General features: G+C 36.1%; 1 protein-coding gene across 1 annotated transcript in view; it reads left to right on the top strand.

Annotated features, from left to right (window-relative positions):
• Positions 1-25,155, top strand: part of PAPPA2 (pappalysin 2) — a 255,583-nt gene that overhangs the window by 130,361 nt on the left and 100,067 nt on the right. The window contains exons 9-11 of the mRNA XM_008522125.2: positions 2,707-2,798; positions 6,549-6,739; positions 8,628-8,774. Of these exons, the coding sequence (XP_008520347.2) occupies positions 2,707-2,798; positions 6,549-6,739; positions 8,628-8,774 (430 nt within the window). The remainder of the gene's footprint in view (positions 1-2,706; positions 2,799-6,548; positions 6,740-8,627; positions 8,775-25,155) is intronic.

A 25,155-nucleotide genomic window follows, 5' to 3' on the forward strand; every position in this document is an offset into this window, starting at 1 on the left:
CCACCTCTCCTCCACCTTCCACTCCCCTCCATCATCTCAGTCGAGTTTCTCCCTGGGGATGCCTCGCATGTTCAAAGAACGACTCTGGCTGTTGTTGTTGTTTGCCCTGTTCTGACTGCTGATTGTAGGTCTGCACCCACAGTTACGGTGAGGGGCTTGCTTACCACTGCTACCCGGGCAGATCCCTCCTTGAACAAAACACTCCCCTATGTCAAGAGTCTCCAGGCAGTTCTCTGACGGTGGCCACCCTGAGGTCCCAGGATGCCACATCTGCTGGGGGCTGGAACAGAAAGTGGTAAAGGGTCCCCTTCCTAACCTGTGTTGCAGATTCTCTGCTGTGTCTTGAAACAGCTTTGCCTGAAGTAGCCTCTGCTTGGCTACTGGGTCTCACATGGTTCCTATCAAGATGTTCTTTCAAATGTCTACCTGTATTCCCTTTCTGTAGAGTCACACTTTCTGCCATCCAGTGGGAAGATATCTCTGAATTCCAGCTTTAACTCATCTGGAGGCAGTCCGTTACACGGAACAAGAAGGAGCTGTACAAATAATTTAACTCACTGTGTAAAACTCAAGAAATGTATAGACTCATTCTAAGGGAAAAAATTATTACGGAGCCCCAAGAAGTTATCCTTAGATGCTAGTTTTAACAAATTTTTATTGAAAGCTAAAAGTTATCACTTTGGGTATCACTTGTCATAAGACTTTCAAGACAGGAACAGTGGAGGGCCCTGAAAGTGTGAGCAGTGTTCATTTAGAAGTTGAGCATCTCGATCTGTGCCGTCCAGTATGGGAGCCACCAGCTACATGTGGCTGTGGAGCCTTTGAAACATGGCAAGTGCAACTAAGAAACTGAATTTTATTTAATTTTAAATAATTTAAATTTAATTTAGAAATGGAAACTTGATTCAGTTATCAGAAAACCTTGAAGTGTATTTGGAACAACTTGTGGCGGGGTGGGGGAGCAGTGAATCTACTTTTTCAAGTATAGATTTTACAAAACCAGATAACACATCAAGTATTTGAATTGAGATGAGTTGTAAGTGAACAGTGCACTTCAGATTTCAAAGATGTAGTATGCACAAAAACATGTAACATACCGCATTAATAATCTTTTATACTGATAACATATTGAAATGATACTTTGGATATATAGGGTTAGGTGAAATATATTATTACAAATAATTTCACCTGTTTCTTTTTACTTTTTTAATGTGACTACTAGAAAATTAAAAATCATATTCGTGGCTCTCATTATATTTCTGCTGGGTAGCAGTAGATGAGATGATACACAATATGCTTATATTAGTGGTTTAGATTTTCTTCAAAATGAAAATGCAAAATCGCCTACTTCCAAAATTGCGTTCTGGACCTCGTTTAGAAAAACGCTGGTGTTGGTTAAACCTCTCTTTCCATAGATAAGCACACTGATGTCTGAAGTCTTTGGAGCCTTCCTGGACATCACACATCTTGTTAGGTCTCCAGCACAGGCTCTTTTCAATGAACCACGCTGGTTTTATGTAGGAAACCAATTTGAAATTTCCTTAATTTCTTCAGTTACATTGTTTTTATATCTCTTTTTTCTCCATTTACAGCTTACCATTTAAAATATGATTATTATATAATTGCATTTATAGCTTACCTTTAATTCATTTTAAAGCATTCTCATATCTAATTATTTAGTTTTTACTCCATCCCTGTGGGAAGGTATACATTAAACAATGGTTAGAGCTATTAGCAATGTCCTGGGTCTGAAGACACTTTAGCATTCCAAAACCCTTTATCTACTGTGTTAAAATGTATGTTCATTTGGGACATGGTGAAAAGTCAAGGAGAGTAAAATGCTAATCCTCAATCCATTTTACGATAACCAAAACTTGGTTCCTTCAAAGAGCCTTCACCCCGAGTTTGTCTATGTTGCTCCTGTAACATGCTTCATAAACACCTCGCTCTAACCTCACTCCTTCACCTCAGCCCAAATTTAGTCATCAGTTGTATCAGCATTTGAGGTTTGCAACAAAAATGATGTTTTTCTTATCCCAGCATGTTTCTTTCCTGCAATATATGTTAGCTGCCACCAGGTGGTAAGGGAGTAAGGACAGGGACGCTAGCCTTAGCGATGCCTTGCACTGAGAGAGAGAAGCAAGCGGCTGTTGAGTCTTTTGGCGTATAAACAGGAGATTTCAATTCTAAAAAATCCTAACTTTAACAGCTCCGTCCAAATATAACAAAACAATGAAAACATAAAGAAATATCAGGTGAAAATGAATAGAAAACAAAACCACATATAGACAGGCAGGTTTCCTCCTCACCAGATCAGCTAACTGTTGCTAAGATTGGAAATTCAGTACGGGGCTGGCAGGCCTTTTCTAACTTAAGACCATCTACCGGAAACGCTGTCAGGACTCTTGTGGTTCTCCTAGATGTTTCTGAGTCATGAGCTACTTGACTTTTAGGAATTCCCATAACCCACTAGATACGCCAATAACAATCATTGCTTAAATTGTATTATCTTTAAATGTCTGTATATTTGACGTTTTTTTCCTGTAAAAGCATTCTCTTAGCTCCTATTTTTCTCCAGCTTGCACTTTTTGATATTTAATAAGGAATTGAAAGAATTTAAAATGATGCTAACTAAACAAGAAAAATCATTTTATGTATACATGTATGTATGTTATGTATATGAATATGAGTACATTTACCTTCCAGGAGCCTGGGGGAAGAGTGCGATGATGGAGACCTTTTGAGTGGAGATGGTTGCTCCAGGGCATGTGAGCTAGAGGAAGGCTTCAACTGTGAGGGTGAGTTTAGGAGCACTTGCCTAAGCTTGTGTTCTACTTTTTGGAGGTGTCTCTACGTCTTGTTTCTGTGAGCTCCTGATATCCTATAACATATAGCTTAGTGATAATGATAATAATAATATTTAATGGGTCTATTTTATGCCAGGCGTTGTCTGTTTCACATAGATTATCTCGTTTAATCCCTGCAATAAGCCTGAGGAGACGTAAGTGAGGCACAGAGAGCTTAGATAACTTGCTTTCTCTAGTACAGCTAGAAGTGGTGAAGTCGAGATTTGAACCAAGGAAGTATGCCGTAGAATCTACATGTTAGACCACTAGGTTTTACTGCCTCCTAGATTAATGTTACCGAGGCTTGCTCTTGGGGCTTCATGTCTAACATCAAAATGTCAGCTAAGTAGCACAATCATATAGATTCTACATAAAAATTAGGGCAAGGGAACATTCTAAGTCAAAGGGAGTACAAGATACCTCTTGGTAGCTACGTTTAATAGACAGAATCATGAAGGATGACAGAGGGTCATAACATTTCTTAATCCTGGAGAATCACTGGTAATAAATTATAGTGAGGTGGCCTTGACTCTAGACTCTTGCCACTCAGGGAGGCCATGCGGAACACTTCTTCTCATTCTGATTAAAGCCATCATCAACAGGCTTCTTAGATATAGATTATTTTTCCATTCCCATCTGCATCCATTGCAACAATTCTGTGGAACATAACCACTCCTCAGAGTTATTTTAAACAGCAGCTCCTTTAAAAATATCTTATTGTCTCTAAATCTCAAGATAAAGCAGGATATGCTTATAATTGTGTAGAATTTATTAAGGTGTTAAGTACTGTACAGAGCATACGAATGCCCCTGGTCTCCAGAGTATAATCGTAAAATCAGGAATCTTACTAGTCTTCCATCCATGCATGCATCCATCCATCCATCCATCTAACAAACATATTCAGTACCCAGCATGGACCATGAGTCTAACAGACACGCTGACCCCTTCACGCATGCAGTCTAGCAGTGACTTAGAGTCCCGCTTCCTTCCCTTATAGAAATCTCTTCTACTAATTCTTGAGAGATGAGCCTTTAGCTTCTGCTTACATACTTCTAGCAGCAAAGAATGCACCTTGAAATAGACTGTTCTGTTTAAAAATGGCGTTGTCTGTTTTTCTTCTCTCGTCTTCTGGTTTGGAAACTGAGGCTCAGAGCATATCAGTGACTCGTCCATGGGCATACAGTGAGGCCTCTGCAGAGCCAGCACTGGAACTCAGCTTTCCTAATGCTTCATCAAGTGCTTTTTCCTTGCTATGAAACTACAGAGGATACATTTTTTTCCTGTTTTATTTGACTACCATTCAGATATTTGAAATGCCTCCCCATTATTCTCCTTTCCAATCCAAACATCCCCTCATGTGATTAGGTTTCCAGACCCTTTCCTATTTACCCTAACCTGGCTTGCTTCATGTGGTCGATGCCCAGAAAGGAATTCAATACTCCAGATGTGGTCTGGCTGTGCAGAATACACTGAAGTGATTACCTCCCCTCTTCTGTACACAAGTATTTGTTAATGCCACCTCTGTTTGCATCATTTCTTTTTGGTAGCGCATAGTGGTACATATTGAATACACACGCACACACATACATATAGATTCTCCAAACACTGTGCCTTCTTGAGTGCAACTCCAGTCTCATTTAACTTAAAAAAGAAGATCTTACTTTGTTTCTATCACATTTGATCCCATTAAGTTTGGCTCATATCTCCTTAACCTCCAACTCCAGTAAGACTATATTAAATTATTTTAACTTTATAAAGTTAAAATGACCTATTCTACAGTTAAACATGTTTCAGTGAGTAATAAATTCATATAATAATAAGCATATAGTTCTATTCCATTATTTCTCAAAAGATTAGGTTTGAAGGAACCATTGTGAAATGTGTTTTAAAAGTGGTCTGTTATTTTTACGTGGATTTGAGAAAACAGAGGCAAAAATTTTAAGTTCATGATAAAAAAAAGAGAGAGGGAAGAAGCAAGAAGAAACAGTGACTGGGTTGTAAATAGAAAAAAACATATATATACATGTTTCTTATAAACAATATATCCATTTTAAAGTATATTATAAAATGCAAACATATATTCATATGTACACATATGTATACATACATAGAACATACACACAAATAAATATACATATATGTACATGTATACACATGTTTGTGTGTTTATTTGAGGGAGAGAAAGGAATCATCATGGGAGACTCATTCCAAATACACATATTGGCTTTGGGGGGTGATTTGGGAAGGCCATGGGTTTGATGGAATGCAGGGGTTTCAAACCCAAAATAAGCTTAGAACCAAATGCTTGGAACAGTAGCTTATTCCTGGCAAGTAGAGATAGATTTGCCATAGAAGGGTCTTAGACTTGAAGAAATTATTAAGGAAAATAATCAGTAGCTACATGTTGATAAGCAGCTGAAAAATTCCTGGAACAGCCCTGTGCTATTGCTGTGAAGAATTAACAAAAAAAGAATGGTGTAGTAATAGTAAATTTTAGTAATGATGTGACTGTGTGTGTACCTGTGTGTTGATTTATTTTAAATCTTGATCTTATTTTCATGTCCTGTTATTTTAAGCAGAAATAGGAAATTAGAATCATGCTACTAATATTAATTGTCCCATATTTTGGTAGACAATGCAATAGCGCTTAATAAATGGCTTTACAGCTGCATCTCAGCTTTCTATATCTGATGAAAGCTCGTTTACCTATCAACAGTTAGTGTACTCACTTAGTAGGAGTGATCCTATGGGCAAGTGTGGAACTTTTCCAGAGAACAGAAGCTTGCTTTACAACCTCACCAGTTTTTCTTGCATATTTGTTTCTGCTTCTGAAGACAGTCTCAGCTCGAGGCAATGTGAAGTGATAGAGAGCCCACGGAACCTTCCTTCTGTATGCCCGGCTCAGGTCCGGGCTTACTGCTTACGTGTCAAGGGACTCTTGGCCGGTCGCTTAAAATCACTGAGACTCAAGTGGCCTATTTATGAAACAAATAAAAAACACATACCTGACATAGTTGTATAAGACTAAAAGAAGTAATGTGTATGTAACTCTTATTAATCTGGAGCCCATATTGTCCATTTCAGAGCAGTTGCACAGTTAGTTGAAGAAACACAATTCAGCATCAAAAAGTAATTGAAAATTAAATCCCTCAAATATCTTAATATTTCGAAAACTCTATGCCACAACTAGAAGGACCCACAACTAAAATATACAGCTATGTACTGGGGTGCTTTGGGGAGAAAAAGGAAAACAAAAAACAAAAAAACCCAAAAAAAACTCTGAAGGGGACCCAAGGATTTAACACATAGTACCATTTCCTTAAATTCTCTTCTACTTCTATATATATCCTCAGCTTCCCCCAGGTATCTTGCCCAATGATTCCTTAAAGTTTCTTTCTATATCCAGCCCACAGCTGCTTATTTCTCCCTGTTCCTTCTCGCCCGATACCGCCCCTTTCTATACCTTTTATTAGATAGATGGATTCTACCACTCTCCCCATGAAAAAGAACCCTTCTTCTTTAGTTATGTGTGCCGTGTGTGTGTGTGTGTGTGTGTGTGTCTGTTGTCTGCGTGTTTGGGGTGAGCATTAGCTTAGCTGGCAACTACAGGATTCTCTTTAGTGGGTTGGAGAAAAAATGTAATTATTGTTACATGACATATATAAAAACACTTTTCAAGCATCATACAATATTTCTTGGCAGGAGAGCCAAGCCTGTGCTACATCTTTGAGGGAGATGGAATATGTGAGCCTTTTGAGAAGGAAACCAGCATCATAGACTGTGGCCTCTATACTCCCAAAGGATACCTGGATCAGTGGGCTGCCCAAGCTTACTCCTCTCGTGAGGACAAGAAGTGTCCTGTTTCCTTGGTAACCGGAGAGCCTCATTCCATGGTAAATTAATAGAGTCAAGGCTGAGCAAAATTGTGAAGTGTCTCCCCCAGATGCTTAATGGGAGCTTACATTTTTCTCTTGACTTTGATATCAAATTTAGTCCTTACTGAACTCAGAATAAGATAATATTAAATGAAAAGCTTCTAGACTAGCAATTAGCTCTCATCCCTCACCCTCATCCTGCTTACCCTCACTAGTTTTCATCTAGGAACCTTTGGCGATGCAATAGCTGACTCCAAGGTATACAGAAGCATTTCAGAATTAACCTTATCAATACACATATCAGAAATTACACTTGGGCTTTGTATCGGGGAGAATTTATTTTAAAAGAAGAAAAAGAAACAGTGAAGAGTCAAAATGACTGGATTACACTACTGGATCCACCAGTATTACCATTATTGTTACTAAGTGAGGTTTGACAAGTCACTTAATCTCTCTGGGCCTCAATTTTCTCATATGCAAAATGGTTATAGTAATACCTTTTGCGTTTAATTCAATGGTTTATTACAAGGATCAAATGAAATTTAAAATATATGTTAAAGATCAAAGTAGACTATGATTTCAAGAATTCTTATTGAAGAAATTCTACAATTAGTATTAAAAACAAATCCTTAGGTATACAATTTTCCGTGAATATCCACCTAAATAAATAGGAGATCCTCTGAGGACTCTGAGGACTAACTTCTAAGAATTATAGTTGAATCCTGAAAAGAAGATTAAGGGCTTTGGCTTTTGGGTACTATTCCAGATGCTTCCGTTGCCAAATAACCTCTTCCATTCATCGCAACAATAGGCAATACTGTCCTTTCAACAGAAGTGAGATTTAGCTAAGTATTACCAGCCAGGATGAAATCATTGGATTTTAGACTTGAGGAGACGTCTCCAGGAGACTGAGGAACCAGCCAAGGTTGGTGCTTCAGTTCACGGAACTCATCGAGGACCCGGGTGACTTCTAGATTCCAGCACTTTCCATCCTCAGCTTGCAGCTTTCTTCCTCCTGCTCATAAGATGACTGCTACCCCTTTAGGCATGAAGTCAAGCAGGAAGAAGGGGCAAGGTCAAAGGAGAATAGGTACATGCTAGTTGAGTCTTTCCCTTTTTATTGGGAAAATGACAGCTTGCTGGAAGTTCAAGACTATAGACTTCCACCAACATCTCACTGGTCAGACCCAGATCACTTTGTCACCCTTAGTGGTAAAGGACCCTGAGGAAATGAGCATTTATGATTGGATACACTGTCACCTTGAACAAAATTGGAGTTTGTGCATAAGAAAGTAAGGGGAAATGGATATTGGTAGGCAACTAGCCATGTCTGCCACGTGTCCTCAGCTAATTCTGGCCTCTTTCTCAATGATTTTGGTGCCCAATGACAGGAAGCCAGGAAAGTTGGGAGATGTTGACTTAGTGACAGCTGTCTGAAGTGGCTTTTAGTCTAGCTTGTCTATCTTCCGTAAGTGAAGTGGGAGAGATTTCCTGGAGTTTCTCTTCCCTGGCTCCTTTACTGAGCTGAATGTTCAGTGGTTCCCTGACTCAGTAGCCTCAGTTGATCTTGCCCAGTAAGGATCTAAGCATCATTCTGGACAGTCTTCTGTGGCTAATCCTAGGAGCAGTTGCCTGAAATGTGCCCGGACTATTCTTTGGGCAAGATCCCTGGGTTGATGATGGGCTGAGAATTGTCATGTGTATTTTTATACCCTGGCAAGTTATATCTTGAGGCTAACAGAGACTGTTGAGACATTCTCCTACATTGAGAAAACTGTTCTGCCGATAACAGGATCGTTAGGCACTCAGAAAGAGAGGAAAACTTTGGTTTTGAGCTGGAGAGTTTCATTGTCTTTACTTATATCTCATCCTCCACCTTTAATTTTTGGTTGAAATTGTATTTTAGATTTGCGCATCTTACCATCCAGATTTACTAGAGCACCGTCCCCTTACTGGCTGGTTTCCCTGTGCCACCCGTGGAAATAGACCTCAGGATGAGAGGAGTGAGCAGCCAGAAGGTAGCCTGGAGAGAGAGAATGAGGTTTGGCTCAAAGTAAGTGGCCCAAATTTTTTTTGTGAAGTCTGCAGATAGATGATGCTTGTGTCTGTATACATGTGTGTGTATACGTGTGTGTATATGTATGTGTACATGTATGTGTAAATGCGTAAATGCATTGGAATGGCTCATCAGGAAATTTCCTTTTGTTATCTCAAAGTTTTATACTTTGAATTTGTTTTCACCTCTTTTTGAAATTTGGACTTCTTTCTTTACAAGTAATCAGTTTATCAAAGTGTAACATACGCACAAGAAAGGGCCAAAATCAGAAACGCACAGATCAGTGAGTTTTTACACAGTGAACATCCTCTCTAGCCACCACACAGATCAGAAAACAGAGTGTTAACATCATCCCAAAGGCTCTCGCACTCCTCAGTTAATATACCACAGAGGTGTTATTCTATTTCTATCACCATAGATTAGTTTGCCTATTTTTGAACTTTACATGAAAAACTTGACAGTATGTACTTTTTGTGTCTGATTCTTTCTTACTCAACACTCTATTTGTGAGATTCAACCATGCTGCTTCTCTTAGCGGTGTTGTTCATTTTCGTTGCTAGGTAGCATTCCAGTGCATGAATACAGCACAATTTATTTATCCGTATTGACGAACGTTTGGTTTGTTTGAAGTTTTTCTCCATTAGGATATTATGAATATTTCTGCTATACACATTTACTCACATTTCTTGGCAAACGTATATAAACAGTTGGGTATATTTGGAATTTCTAGATCATGTGTAGACAGGTGACCAGCTTTAGCAGATAATCCCAAATACTTTTCCACAGTGGTTGTACTAATTTGTTCTCTCACCAGAGGCTTAAGAGTATTCCAGTTGCTTCACATCTGCAGCAGCACTTGGTATTTTAAGTCTTAATTTTAGCCATTCTGTTGGACATGTAAAGGTATGCCCTGTGGTTTCGATTTGCATTTACATGTTGACTAATGAGATTGGGAGATGGCTTATTTTTTCTTGCATTTAGTGGTATCTTTAGACAAATGAAGTTCTAAATTTTTTGAAAGTCTGATTTATCCTTCTTTTCCTTTATGGTTAGTGCTTTTTAGTGTACTATATTAAGAAACTTTGCCTACCACAAATATATACTTCCCTATGTTGTCTTCTAGAAATTTTATTGTTTTGCTTTTCATGTGTAGGTCTATAATCCACTGTAATTTTTGTGTATTGTGTGAGGTATAGATTAAGAGTTTTTTCCCCTATGGATTTGCAGTAGGTCTAGAGCCACTGTTACTCAAACTAAAATTTCCTTTTCCTCACTGTGCTGCACTGTGTCACCTTTGTCATAAATCAACTGGCAATATATATGTGGACGTCTGTTTATTGATTCTCCATTTTGTTCTGCTGGTTTGTATATTCTTGCACCAAGATTACACTCTTACTTACTGTACATTTTTGTTGAGTCTTAAAATCCTATTATGTAAGTCCTAAAATTTTGTTCCTTTTTTTCCAGATTGTATTGGCTATTCTTGGTCATTTGAATTTCCGTATAAATTTTGGAATTGGCTTCATTTTCCACTAATGGAAAAAAATATCTGATGTTATATTGACTGGGATTTCATTGAATCTCTATGACAATTTTGGGGGGAGTTTTCTCTTTAATATATTTCTCTTCTAACGTATTCTTTCAGTTACTTAAGTTGTCTTCAGTTTCTCTTAACATTTTATGGTTTTCTGAGAAAAGGGAGTTGAATTTTATCAAATGCTTTTTTGCGTCTACTGAGATGACCATATTATTTTCTCTTTTGTTCTGGCAATTTCTAGACTTACATTAATAAACTTTTAAATATGAACCAAACTTATATGCCTGGGAAACAATAACACCTTGGAGGTGATGTATAATCCTTTGTCAGTGGGTTTTGGATTTTATTTGTGAATATTTTAAGTGTTTTTTCTTTTTTAAATCTATGTTCATTAGAGCCAGTTCCTAATTTTCTTTTATTTTACTGTCCTGTCAGGTTTTACGACGAAGGCTAGGATTGACTTCTAAAGTAGGTTTCTTTTTCCTCCAGTTCTCTTGATTACTTTGTGTAAGACTGGTATTAATTTTGGAGGTGTTCATCAGTGAAGCTCTTTGAGGCTGTAGTTTTCTTTAGGAAAAAATTTAAATTATGTGTTAAAACTTTGAGACAAATATAGAAGAATTGGGTTTTCTGTTTCTTCTTAGGTCAATTTTGGTAAGTTGAGTTTTTCAAGTAATTTGTCCTTTTTCCCTAAAACTTTAATTTATTGACATTAAGTGTTTCATATTGTTCTCTTATTTTCTTTTGTAATGTTCCCACAATCTCTAGGACTTTTTTCATTCATGCTATTGTTATAATATATATATTGTTATATCTCTTATTTTTTTTGTTGAGTCTTGCTAAAGCTTTATCAATTTTATTCTTTTAATTAATCTTTAATCTATCTTTAATTAATCTTTTTATGACTCAACCAAAGAAATAAATACATATATATACACACACATACATATATATGTGTGTATATATGCATATATACCTGTATATGTAAAAGGAATATATATGTATAAACATAAAAGGAAACAAATAATGAAAATCAGAGCCTATGTGTGTGCCCTTGTTTTTATTATTTCTTTCCTTATATGTTGGCATTTAATTTGCTCTTCTTTTTCTAGTAACTTGAGATGATGCTTACACGATTCTTAGGTTCTGTTCTCTTTTATATATGCATTAAGGCCATAAGATTCCTTTTTAGCTACATCCTACAAGTTTCACATGTCTTATTTCTGTTATCATATAGTTCAAACTTATTTTCTAATTTTCGTTTGGTTTCCTTTCTGGCTCCTGAGTTATATATAAGCATGCTGTTAGCTTCCAAGCTTTTGTGGATTTTCTGGTTAACTTTTTGTTTTTGATTTATAGCTAGAGTCTTCTGTGGTCAAAGAACATATTCTTTGCGGTTTTAATTCTTTGTAATTTGTTGAACCTTGAATTATGGACCAGCATATGGTCAATATTGGTAAATAGTACATGTACTTTGAAAGGAATATGTAGTCTGAAATTGTTGGATACAGGATTCTGTATATTTAAGATAGATCAAGTTCATCCATCATGTTGTTGAAATTTCTTATATTTTATATATTTTATATATATACATATTTTTTTCTGAGATTTTGTACTGATTCCATCAATTACTGGGAGCTATGTGTTAGACTCTCCTACCATAATCTTGGATTCGTCTGTTTCTCCTTTATTTTTGTCAGTTTTTGATTTATACATTTTTGAGGCCATATTGTGAAATATGCAAGTGATTCTCACTTTATATGGTAGCATGGGACCACAAAATGACCACGTAGGCTGAAACTATGCAAGGCAAACTTAATAATCAATGGTAAAAATTACAATTGTTACATGACCTCTAAAAATTTTTATCACAATATTGAATACTCTCTTATTTTCAATAATAAATGTGAAGGGAAATGAAAAAAAGTAAAACTGATATTTATTTAGTTTGCTATAATTTAAAACATTAGAAACATAGAGAATTAAAGTATTTCATTTCTTTGTTAAAAAAAGAAAGACAAACTTACCCAAAGTAGTTTGGACAATGCTTGCCTTTTTTTTTTATCATGTGACTGATGCTATAAAGCAAGCAGTTTTTCTATGCATTTGTGAATTGTCATATTCCTTTCTTAGTTTGATCAGCTTCCAACATTTTATCCTTTGTACTTTCAATGTTATGAAATTTCTCTGAGGAATTTTTTTAATGTGAATTTTTTCTTGGCATCACTTCCTCTGAGACATCTTCATCCTTTTTTTGTCACAACCAGTTTCCTCATTTATGTTGATAAGGCTGCTTTCACTAATTTTCTCTGGCCTACATATCGAGTCTCTCAAGTGCTAACAGCATCAACATTCCCACAGTCAGCTATTTTTTCTTCTACAATTTTATTTACCTTTAATTCCAATTTTATCATTTTTGTTTCTTTGCTGCACTCTCGTCCTTGTTAGCTGATTCCCTCTTTTGATTATCTATGTTTGTAAAATGTCCTGTAGGTTTGTCACTGAGAGACAAAGAGGCAGCACAACTGCTCACTTTTCTGTCTCTGCATCAACTGAGTAACAGAGACACAGTGACCGACCAATGACAGACTTTGAAAGAAGTGATGTAATTGGTCACTGATCATGATTCTCATTTGTTATCTACTTGGTGATTTGTGGATGGAAGGACTATGAGTGAAGTTTGTACTTTCTGCTGTTACGGTTAATATATGGTGCTAACTGAAATTTGAATAATATTGTTTGGACTCTCAGGTTATATCACTAAATTGTGATAACTGCTATTTGTGTTTATGGGAACCAGTAAAGTGAGGACTGTCAGTTTGTAACTTTAGAATTTCTGTATCTTCTTGGTGGATTAGTTTTAAATCTACCAATATACTTATTTCTTATTCACTTGTTCCATTTGTTCTATTTTTTGCCCTGTTTTAGATTAAACAAATAGCTTTATTATTTTATTTCCCATTCTATGATTTTGTTAGTTGTATGTTTAGTTTATTCTGTAAGTGGTTACCCTAGAGATTGCAGCATGCATCCTTAACTGGTTAGAGCCTACTATGAATTAGTACCCTCACAATTTCATGATCAATCAGTACCTGAGAATACTTTACCTCCATTTATTACTTCCTGGCTTTTAAAAGTTAATATGATTTTAAATTACCTAATATTTACCCTCTCCAGTGATCTTCAGTCCTTTCTACATTTCTATGCTTCCCTCATTTTTATTTAGCTTTAAAAAGTCTGTTTATTGAGGGTGACATTGGCATCATGGCAGAGTGAGTTGTTCCCTTTCTCTCTCTCCTCTAAGTTATAACTAAATGGGCATTCATTAACCAGAAGAGAATTCCCTGCACAGCACAACAGAACATCTGAGAGATCCATGCAGCTGTACATCTGAATGTGGGTGGACTGGATCCCCAGGAGGCAGTGGAACTATGTGAGCAAGCACAGCCCTCTCCCCGCCCAGCAACAGTGAGCCAGGTTGCAGATCCTCATACAGCAGCCAGCGTGAATGTAAGAGGAGTTGGGGGCAGCCCTGCCTGTGCAAACACTTCTGGAGTTGTAGCTCAGCCTGCAGGAGCATCCCCCAAGCCATGGCAGCCCCACAGGAGAGAATACTCTACCCCCAATGGTGATGCCTCAGCTCATGTGAAGATGTCTGCCCCTGAGAGCAGTGCAGGTGATGAGGTGCCTCACCCACTCAGAAGGTGCCCTGCCTGCAAAGCACAGCAGCCCACAGGACCCACTGAGTGGTGGCTCAGCCCCCATGTAGGTGCCCCTCCTGCCTAGTGTAGCAGCTCAGCTGATCCGCTGCCAAGTTCAGTGGCCCTGCCTGTGCAAGGGTGACTCATATGCTGAATACAGATGCCCTGCCTATGGTGCACAACCCATCTGCCCACCATAGAAGCCCTGCCCAGCTGAGTGCAACCTGCAGAGTGGCTTTGGCCATCCCACACAAATGCAGAGCAGCCCTACCTCCACAACTTTCAGCATATGGGGTGGGATCAGAAAACACAGCTCATGCTCCCTCTTAGCAGTGGCAGGTGGAATCTGTGACTGGATACTACCACAAATGCACTGGCAAAGGATTAATTCATCAAACACCATGGAGAACTACAGTAACACTTTAAAGCAGAAGGAAAATGATAAGTCTCCTGAAACCAGTCATGAAGTCACAGTAATTTACAATCTAAATGACAGAGGATTCAAAATTGTTATCATAAGAAACTCAAAGAGTTACAGGAAAACTGAGAAAGACAATTCAGTGAGCTCAGGAATAAAATTATTGAGTAGGAGAAATACTTCACCAAAGAGATTGAAACTAAAAAAAACCCAAACAGAAATTCTGGATATGAAGAACACAATTAATGAGATAAAAAATAATCTAGAAATCATAAAAAATAGAGCTGATATTATGGAGGACAGAATTAGTGAATTAAGAGGACAGAAATATAGAAATCCTTCAGGTAAAGAAGGAGCGAGAACTAAGATTTTTAAAAATTAAAGAAATTCTTTGAGAAATATCTGACTCAATTAAGAAAAGCAATATAAGGATTATAAATATTCAAGAGGGAGAAAAGAGGGAGCAAGGAGCCAAGAGCTTGTTCAAAGAAATAATAACTGAGAAGTTCCCAAACCTGGAAAAGGAACTGGACTTACAAGTACATGAAGCCATTAGAACTCCTAATTATATCAATGCAAAAAGACCTTCTCCAAGGCATATAATATTAAAACTGGCAAAAGTCAATGACAAAGAAAAAATATTAAGGGCAGCAAGCAGAAGAAAATAACCTACAAAGGAACCCCCATCAGACTTTCAGCAGATTTCTCAGAAGAAACTTTACAGGCTAAGAAAGAATGGAATGATATATTCAGAATACTGAAAGAAAAAACTTTTCACCCAAGAATACTCTATCCAGCAAAACTATCCTTCAGATACGATGGAGAAATAAAAGCTTCCCCAGATAAACAAAAGCTGAGGGAGTTCATCGCCAATAGATCTGCCTTACAAGAAATGATGAAGGAAGCCCTCCTACCTGTAACAAAAAGGCAAAGGTTTACCAAGCCTTGAGCAAGGAGATAGACAAAATCAGAAAACTGCAACTATCTATCAGAACAGGTTAGCAAACACTTAATTATAACATAAAAGATAAAGGGAAGGAAAGCATCAAAAATAATTATAAACACTTCAATTTAGTTACAAACTCATATTACTAAAAATAATAACTTGTGGTGACAACTCAGCAGGGGAAGAGGAAAGAGCTAGAACCTGCTTAGGCTAATGTACATAACAGGCTATCAGAAAATGGACTGTCTCATCTATGAGATCTTTTATACAAACCTTGTGATAACCATGAAACCAAAAATCAAAGCAGAGCCACAAATCCTAAAGAGAAAACTGAGAAAACTGTCACAGAAAACCACCAAACTGAAATGGCTGTCAAAAATACAAGGGAAAAGAAACAGTGGTAATATAGAACACTGAAAAACAAGAGGTAAAGTGACAGCATTAAGCCCTCATATATCAATAATCACTCTACATGTAAATGTGTTGAATTCTCCAATCAAAAGGCACAGAGTGGCTGGATGGATTGAAAAACAAGACCCAATAATATACTGCCTCCAGGAAGCACATCTTAGCTCTAAAGACAAACATAGGCTCAGAGTGAAAGGTTGGAAGCTGATACTCCAAGCAAATGGCAAGCCAAAGAAAACAGATGTTGCTATACTTATATCAAACAAAGTGCACTTCAAGATAAAAAAGACAATGAGAGACAAAGAGAGGCAGTATATAACAATAAAAGGGACTTTCCACCAAGAGGACATAACACTTATGAATATATATGCACCTAACACAGGAGCACCAAAGTATATAAAGCAACTACTAACAGACCTAAAGGGAGAAATTGACAGCAACACTATAAGAGTAGGGGACTCCAACACCCGACTTACATCAATGGATAGATCGTCGAGACAGAAAGTCAAGAAGGAAACAGTGGCCTTAAATGAAACACTAGACCAGATGGACTTTATATATATATAGAACATTCCCTCCAAAAACAGCAGAATACACATTCTTCTCAAGTGCACATGGAACATCCTCAAAGATAGACCATCTGTTGAGAAACAAGGCAAGCCTCAATAAATTTAAGAAGATTAAAATTATATCAAGTGTCTTTTCTGACCACAGTGCCATGAAACTAGAAATCAACTATAAGAAAAAAGCTGGGAAAGGCACAAATATGGGGAGATTAAACAACATGCTACTGAACAACCATTGGATAAATGAAGAAATCAAAGGAGAAATCAAAAAATACTTGGAGGCAAATGAAAATGAAAGCACAACATACCAGCTCTTATGGGATGCAGCAAAAGCGAGACTAAGAGGGGAATTTATAGCAATACAGGCCTACCTCAACAAACAAGAAAAATCTCAAATAAGTAATCTAAACTACACCTAACAGAACTAGAAAAAGAACAAACAAAGCCCACAGTCAGCAGAAGGAGGGAAATAATAAAGATTGGAGCAGAAATAAATGAAATAGAAATTTAAAAAACAATAGAAAGGATCAATGAAACTATTAGCTGGTTCTTTGAGAAGATAAACAAAATTGACAAACCCTTAGCCAGTCTCACTAAGAAAAGAAGACAGAAGGTGCAAATAAATAAAATTAAAAATGAAAGAGGAGAAATTAGAATGGATACCACACAAATACAAAGGATTAGAAGAGAATACTATGAAAAATTATATGCTGACAAATTGGATAACCTAGAAAAAATAGATAAATTCTTAAACTCATACAACCTCCCAAAACTGAATCAAGAAGACATAGAGAATCTGAATAGACTAATTCCAAGTAAAGTGATAGAAACAGCAATCAAAAACCGCCCAAAAAAACAAAAATCCAGGACCAGATGGCTTCTCTGGAAAATTCTATCAAACATTCAAAGATTTAATACCTACCCTTTTCAAATGATTCTGAACAATTAAAGATGACAGAACTCTTTCCGACTCATCCTATGAGGCCAACATTACCCTGATACCAAAACCAGACAAGGACAACACAAAGAAGGAAAATTATAAGCCAATATAACTGATGAATATAGATGCAAAAATCCTTAACAAAATGTTGGCAAACCAAATACAGCAATACATTAAAAGGATCATACACCATGACCAAGTGGGATTTATACTAGGAATGCAGCATGGTTCAACATCTGCAAATCAATCAGTGTGATATGCCAGATTAACAAAATGAGGAATAAAACTCATATGATCATCTCAATAGGTGTAGACAAAGCATTTGACAAGATCCAATGTCCATTTATGATAAAAACTTAAATAAAATGGGCATAGAAGGAAAGCACCTCAACATAATAAAAAGCCATATATAACAAATCCACAGCCAATATCATATTTAACAGGGAAAAACTGAAAGTCACCCCTCTAAGAACAGGAGCAAGACAAGGGTGCCCACTCTTGCCACTCCTATTCAGCATAGTACTGCAGGTTTTGGCCAGAGCAATTAGGCAAGAAAAACAAATAAAAAGTATCCAAATTGGAAAGGAAGAAGTAAAACTCTTGCTGTTTGCAGATGACATGACTCTATATATAGAAAACCCTAAAGAATGCACCAGAAAACTGTTAGAAATAATCAACAACTACTGCAGAGTTGCAGGGTACAAAATCAAGGTACATAAATCAGTTGCATTTCTATACACTAATAAGCTAGGAGAAAGAGAAGTCAAGATGCAACCTCATTTGCAATTGCAACAAAAAGAATAAAATATCTAGGAATAAATTTAACCAAGGAGGTGAAAATTACACTATATACTGAAAATTATAAGACATTATTGAAAGAAATTGAAGAAGATGTAAAGAAATAGAAAGATATTCCATGCTCAAGGATGGGAAGAATAAACATAGTTAAAATGTCCATATTACTTAGAGTAGTCTACAGAATCAACACAATCCCAATCAGAATCCTAATGACATTCTTCACAGAAATAGAACAAAGAATCCTAAAATGTATATGGAGCAACAAAAGATCCCAAATAGCTAAAGCAATCCTGAGAAAAAAGAGCAAAGCTAGAGGCACAATCCCTGACTTCAAAATATACTACAAAGCTATAGTAATCGAAACAGCATGGTACTGGCACAAAAACAGACACATAGATCAATGGAACAGAACTGAAAGCTCAGAAAGAAAACCATACATCTATGGACAGCTAATCTTTGACAAAGGAGCTAAGAACATACAATGGCTAAAGAAAAGTCTCGTCATTAAATGGTGTTGGGAAAACTGGACAGCCACATGCAAAAGAATGAAAGTACACCATTATCTTACACCATACACAAAGATTAATGCAAAATCGATTAAAGACTTGAATGTAAGACCTGAAGCCATAAAACTCCTAGAAGAAAATATAGGCAGCACACACTCTGACATCGATTTTAGCAACATCTTTTCGAATACCATGTCCGCTCAGGGAAGGGAAATGAAAGAAAACATGGGACTATGTCAGGCTAAAAAGTTTCTGCAAGGCAAAAGAAACCATGAACGAAATGAAAAGTCAGTCCACCAACTGGGAGAAAATATTTGCAAATCATATATCTGACAAGGGGTTAATCTCCAAGATTATAAAGAACTCATTCAACTCAACAACAAAAAGACAAACAACCTGATCAAAAAAATGGGCAGAGGATATGAATAGACATTCCTATTAATCTATTAAGAAAATTTAGTTTTCCCTAATCTACCTAATACCAAATGAATTAAGAAGTGATTTTTAAAAATGAGCTCGTTAGCTTTTTCCAACGTTTTCTGAGGCCTGCACAATTTCTGACTCTTTATTATTCCTTTTAGTTCACTTTAATCTTGATACATAAATATGATTTGTATTCAGTGGATTAGAGACAAATATATTGCACAAGTGAGAAACAACTGTGCTGGAAAACATTAGCCTTGAAAATATCTTTCCAAAAATCCTTCATTTACTAACATGCTACTTGCCCAACAAAATATCTGTCATTTTAGTCCACATTTACTGAGGTAACTTGTCTCTCGTAGTTTTTCTTATTTTTTTTCTAATCTTGGGCCAATAGACCAAAATGTAAGAACTTTCTCTTCCATAGCATAAAATGTAGATTCCTTTTATTATTTATGGTAAAAACCATATTTTAAAGCCATTTGTACTTTACAAAGTGCATTCTCAGGCACTTTTTAATTTGATCCCCACAATAGCCCTGTGAGTTTGGCAAAACATGTGTTTTCCTATTGTACAGATGGGGAAAGTAAAAATCAAAGACTCAAAGTGGTTTTTCTACATCACTCAAGAATAAAATGGTAAACTTGAGGATCAAACTCATGCGTCTTGACTCTGATCCCATGTTTATTCCTCTACACTGTGTTGCCTCACTCAACCAGCATTCATTATGCACCTATGATATGCCAAACCCAGAATTAAGCACTGAGATAAACAGGGGAGTAGACATGAGCAAGAAAACAAATTAAAACATGTGGAATTGGAAGGAAAGCCTTCCCGTCTTCTAAATTCTTCAAAGACCATGTGTCTGTGAATTGAATTCATAGGATTTATTAAGTGCATATTGTAAACTCTAGGTGCCATTGGGGGATAAAGAAAGAAACAGAAGGCATGATCTCTTCCAGAAAGCGCTTTGAATCTCGGCAGTATAGACAACAAAAGAAGCAATTTGAGAAGCAGAGATTCAATGAGTACTTGTTTTGTTTCACAGGGAGCTCATCAATATATGCAAAATCATATGTTTGTGTTTATTTTCATCACTGTTCTAAAATGTCTCCAATTTGGAATGCTCTCACTCAGGCTGGACTGGTTAGCTATCCTAACAGAAACCACGACATACTCATAGTATTTTAAATACCAGGGTCCTCCACATCAGTTATAAATCATGGACCACTGCCTGGAAACCCTTGCTACATACAGCCTAAAGCCTGTTAACCATAATTTCCTCCCTTTCTTTTTTGGGTTCAACTAGCCAAACACTGCATATGAATCCTCAAAGGAAAATGCCATGCGTATTTAATTGATTGGATTTCAAAGATGAGAATCCCTAACACCAGGCACTGGGAAGAGAGGGGAGAGAAACACATTTATTGAGATTTTCTCTGTTCCAGATATCTTATTATTAATTGTCATACAAACTCTCCATCAGGGATATAATTTTTCTCATTCTGAAAATGATTATCTGAAAACTCAGAGATGCTAAGCATTTTAGATAACATAGCAAGTAGAGATACAGATAGGATTCAAATTCAAATCCAGCTTATTCCAAAGCCCATGGTCCTTCCTCTATACCAGGGGTTAGGAAGCATTTTCTGTAAAGAGTCAGATAATAAATGTGTTAGGATTGTGGGCCATATAGTCTCTGTCACAACTACTCAACGCTGCTGTTGTAGAATGAAAGCAGCCGTAGACAATTTGTAAAGGAATAAGCTTCGCTATGTTCTAATAAAGTTATATTGATGAACGCTGAGATATGAAACCATTGTTAGCTCACAGACTTTACAAAAGCAGGCAGGAGGTCAGATTTGCCCCATGGGTCGTAGTGTGCTGACCTCTGCTCTGTATCGTGTTTCCAGTTAACGCTAAAGGCATTTATAGACATTTGCCTTATTTCCACACCATGGCAACATCCACTTTTAATTCTATTCATTAAACATTGCCTAAACTGAATAAAATGTTGGTTCTATAGAGGGATTCAAAAATGAATGAATCGCCATCATCACCCTTAATGTACGTACACTGCAGTAGGCATGTTTTCACAAATATTTTAGAAGACAGAATGTCATAGGTCATGTGCTACAGATCAGTAAAGTGCAAAATAGACTCAAAAGGACCTGGTTACTGATTGGACTTAGGAAGATAGAGATAAGTCTTATCTCAGACTGAATTGCCCCATTTGTCCTATCTTCCACACCCCTTTATACACATATTCACACACACACACACACACACACACACACACACACATTCTAGGCTTTACTCATTTTAGTCTTAACAGATTGCTTTCAGTGCTGGAATACGCCAAGGTTTTCACATCTCCGTAACCTTTCATGTTTTTCCTTCTCTGTAAATGCTTTCCTCACTTTGTAAATGTTTTCTCCACCCTGTAGGTGTTTCTCCCTAAGAAACACACGCTCATCTTCTAAGATTTAGCTCAAGGATTATTTCCTTTATAAGCCCCAGTCTTTCCTAAACTTCTCTCCCAAGCCCCACTTACTATAATTGATCACTTCCTCTTATGTGCCTCCTCAATAGATACTTCTGTACGTTCTGTACAGAACGTGTCTGTACGTTCACTGTTCTTGCTTACCTGTTCGTCTCTCCATATTATAAGCTGTAAGGATCTTGTGGGCAGAGACCGTGTGTATGTCAAGCACAGAGCACAGAGCCTGCTTGTTGTAATGTTCAACATATTTGGTGATTGCGTAAATAAATGATGGGATGTTAGGTATAAGCCTTGGTGATTGGGAGCATGTTGATAATACTGCTTATGACACAGAACAGAGGTGGATAAGTAGGACTGTGGGTTAGACTAGATTGAAAAGAGGAAGTGACAGAGGCCAGAAATAGAGGCAAACCACTTCTTCTTGCAAAACGTTTTAAAAGGTGGACTATCATCTGAGTGGGAACCTCATCAAAAGGAATTTTTCAAAGATGGGGAGAATTTCTTTGGTTGTCGCAGGTTGGATTCTCAAAGAAGTAGATTCTGAGATGGAACTTAGTGTGCAAGAGGTTTATTAAGGAATGACTATGCATCAACATCTGTGGAAAAGAAGGAAAGGAGGCATGAGTGGGAAAAAACAAGCTGAGCAACCTCAAACCTCAATGACAGGCTGGGCTGACACCTCCTCTGAAAAAATAATATATGTTATCACAAAGGACAAGTGGTAAGTGGGATAATACTACTGTAAGGTCCTTACACCTTACAGTAGTAAGATTATTTGATCATAAGATAGTAATATTATTTGAGTGTAGATTGTAATGTTAGCATACATATTATAATCTCTAGAACAATCACAAAAAATATACATATACACAAATAACTATAGGTAAAAAGCCAAAAGAGAAGATTGATGGAATAATAAAATAACTTGATTCACCTAAAAGAAGGAAGGAAAAGAACTAAGAAACAAATAATAGAGAGAAAAAAAATCCATGTGGTAGACCTAAATCCAACTCTATTATTAATTACATTAAATGCAGATTGTCTAAAAACACCATGAAAAAGGCAGAGATTGTCAGTTTACTTAAGATGGAAAAAACTAGTTATATACTGTTAATAGAAAAACACTTTAAAGACATGCAGATTGAAAGTAAAAGGGTGGAAACTTATACACCGTGTAAACTCTAAGCGTAAGAAAATTGGTGTGCTATCTTAATATATGACATAATAGACTTCAAACAGACTATTAGCTGAGATGGACATTTCATAATGAAAAGTGGGTCAATTTATCAAAAATATAGAACAATCTTAATTGTTATAAAATTGAAGCACTTAAGAACAGAGCCTCCAAAGATATGAATTAAAAGTTGACAGAACTAGTAGACAAACAGGCAAATCCATAATCATCGTTGGTGATTTTTGTTATCTCTTTCTAAATAATTAATGTAACAAGTAGACAAAAACAATCAGGGCAAGTATATAAGATTTGAAGATCGTTATTAAATATCTTGACCTTATTGATATTTGTAGAAACACTACACTCAAGTGTAGAATGCATATGGTACACTCACCAAGATAGGCCATATACAAGACCAAAGAACTAGTCTCAATAAATGTATAATGATTGAAATCCTAAATAGTACGTTCTCTGACCTCAACAGTACTAAATTAGAAATGAATAACAAGATATCTTGGAAATCTCCATTTTTTTGGTAATCAGGTGTTAGGTTTGTAAATAACTCATGGTTCAAAGAAGAGTTTTTCGTTATAAACTATTATGACCTCAAAAAGAAATACAATAAAAAATGATTTTAGGGGGAAATTAGAAAATATTTTGAGCTGAATGATAATGAAATAACATGTCAAATTTATGGAATATGATTAAAACAGTATTTACAGGGAAATTTATAGCTGTAAATGTCTGTATTTAGGAAAATAAAATCAATAATAAAAGTTTCCATCATAAGTAGTGATTAAAAAAAGATCAAAGTAAAAATAAAAAGGAAATAACAGCCAAGAGTAGCAATCAGTGAAGTAGAAACACTCCTATATCATCACTGTTATTTTACTTTCTCTGGAAATAACCAATGCAGTTAGACTTTTATACTTCACGAGATATAAAAGAAATGAAACATAAAATGTGAAAGGAAGAAGTAAAATTTGAATTATTTTCTCATAAATTGGGTTAACATCTGAAAAGAGAAAACCTGAAAATTATTTCACTTAATATCATAGTTTAGTACAAAATTAAGATGAAAATAAGTATGCTTTCCAATTTGAAACAACAATCAATGAGAAAATATGATTAAAGAAAATTCTTCATTTACAATAGCAGTAAAAATAGTAAAATATCTAGGAATAAATGTAAAAAAAGAAATTTGAAAGGTCAACATGAAGATACAAGGGAAACTTGAATAAATGAAGAGGCACAAACTGGTCATGTATAGAAAGATTCAGTATCCTGTGGAAGTCAATTCTCCCTAAATCTTAAACCTCACATAATCCCGATAAAAATTCTAACAAGATTTTTAAAAGAATTATAAAGTTGGTTTTAATGTTTTTATGGAAATTCTACAAAAGATGAGTAATGAAGGAGGGCTGGCCCTGTCAAATATCAAAATATATCATAAAATTATAGTGGTTAAAATATCAAGGGGCTGGGAGATGAGTAGACCGATCAACGGAACAGGACAGCCCAGAAATGCACCCAAAGATATAGACATATATGTAGACATGTGTCCTTAAACTTAACAATTTCAAGACAATGAGGATAGTGCACCCATTTCCACATATCCTTGCCTGATCCTAGTATTATCTAATTGCCTAAAATTGACTAGTCTGATGGGAACACGGTGATATCTGACTGTTCTTATATTTTGCATTTTTTTCTGATTGATAGTGGGATAGAGCATCACCTTACAAAAATAATTATCAGGTATTTAGTGTTCCTCTTCTCTTTCATTGTAATATAAATAAATTTATTAGTTTTTTTCAGAGAATGCAAAGATATTTTTCATTATATTAGTTTTATAGTTTTGCCTTTTAAAGTTTAGTCTTGAACATATTTGAAATTTGTTTTTGTATATAGAATAAGGTAGGATTCTACTTTTTTTTCTAAATATGATAAGCCAATTTTTCTCACCCCAACCATTAAAACTTTCATCCTTGCCCTGATGATTTGCAGTGCCATATTAATTATATATATACACTAGTTTCTGGAATATACGTAAGTCTGTTAGTTTAACACTCTGTCATATTCCACTGATTTATTTTCCTGTCCCTTACACCGGCAATACACTGTTTTTACTACTGTAACTTTTACTATGTAAACATATCTGGTAGGGCATGTCCGTCCTTATCACTTTTTTGCACGTCTTTTTCAAAATTGAGTTAGCTATTCATTATTCATGGACACAAAATTTTAGAATAAGCCTTAGCTCATTTCTTCTGCCTCTTGAAAAACGTATTAATATGTATGATCTGAACTTAATTAAACACTTGATTTGCAGCAATTGATATGATCATGTGAATTGTTCTCCGTTGGTCCATCATTATGTTCAATCATGTTGATAGGTATTTTTTTTTATATCGTCACTTTTGCCTTTGTGGAGTGAACCTACTTGTTTTTTATCTAT

The sequence above is a fragment of the Equus przewalskii genome, chromosome 23 (assembly GCF_037783145.1).
Source record: "Equus przewalskii isolate Varuska chromosome 23, EquPr2, whole genome shotgun sequence".
In the NCBI taxonomy this organism is placed as follows: domain Eukaryota; kingdom Metazoa; phylum Chordata; class Mammalia; order Perissodactyla; family Equidae; genus Equus; species Equus przewalskii.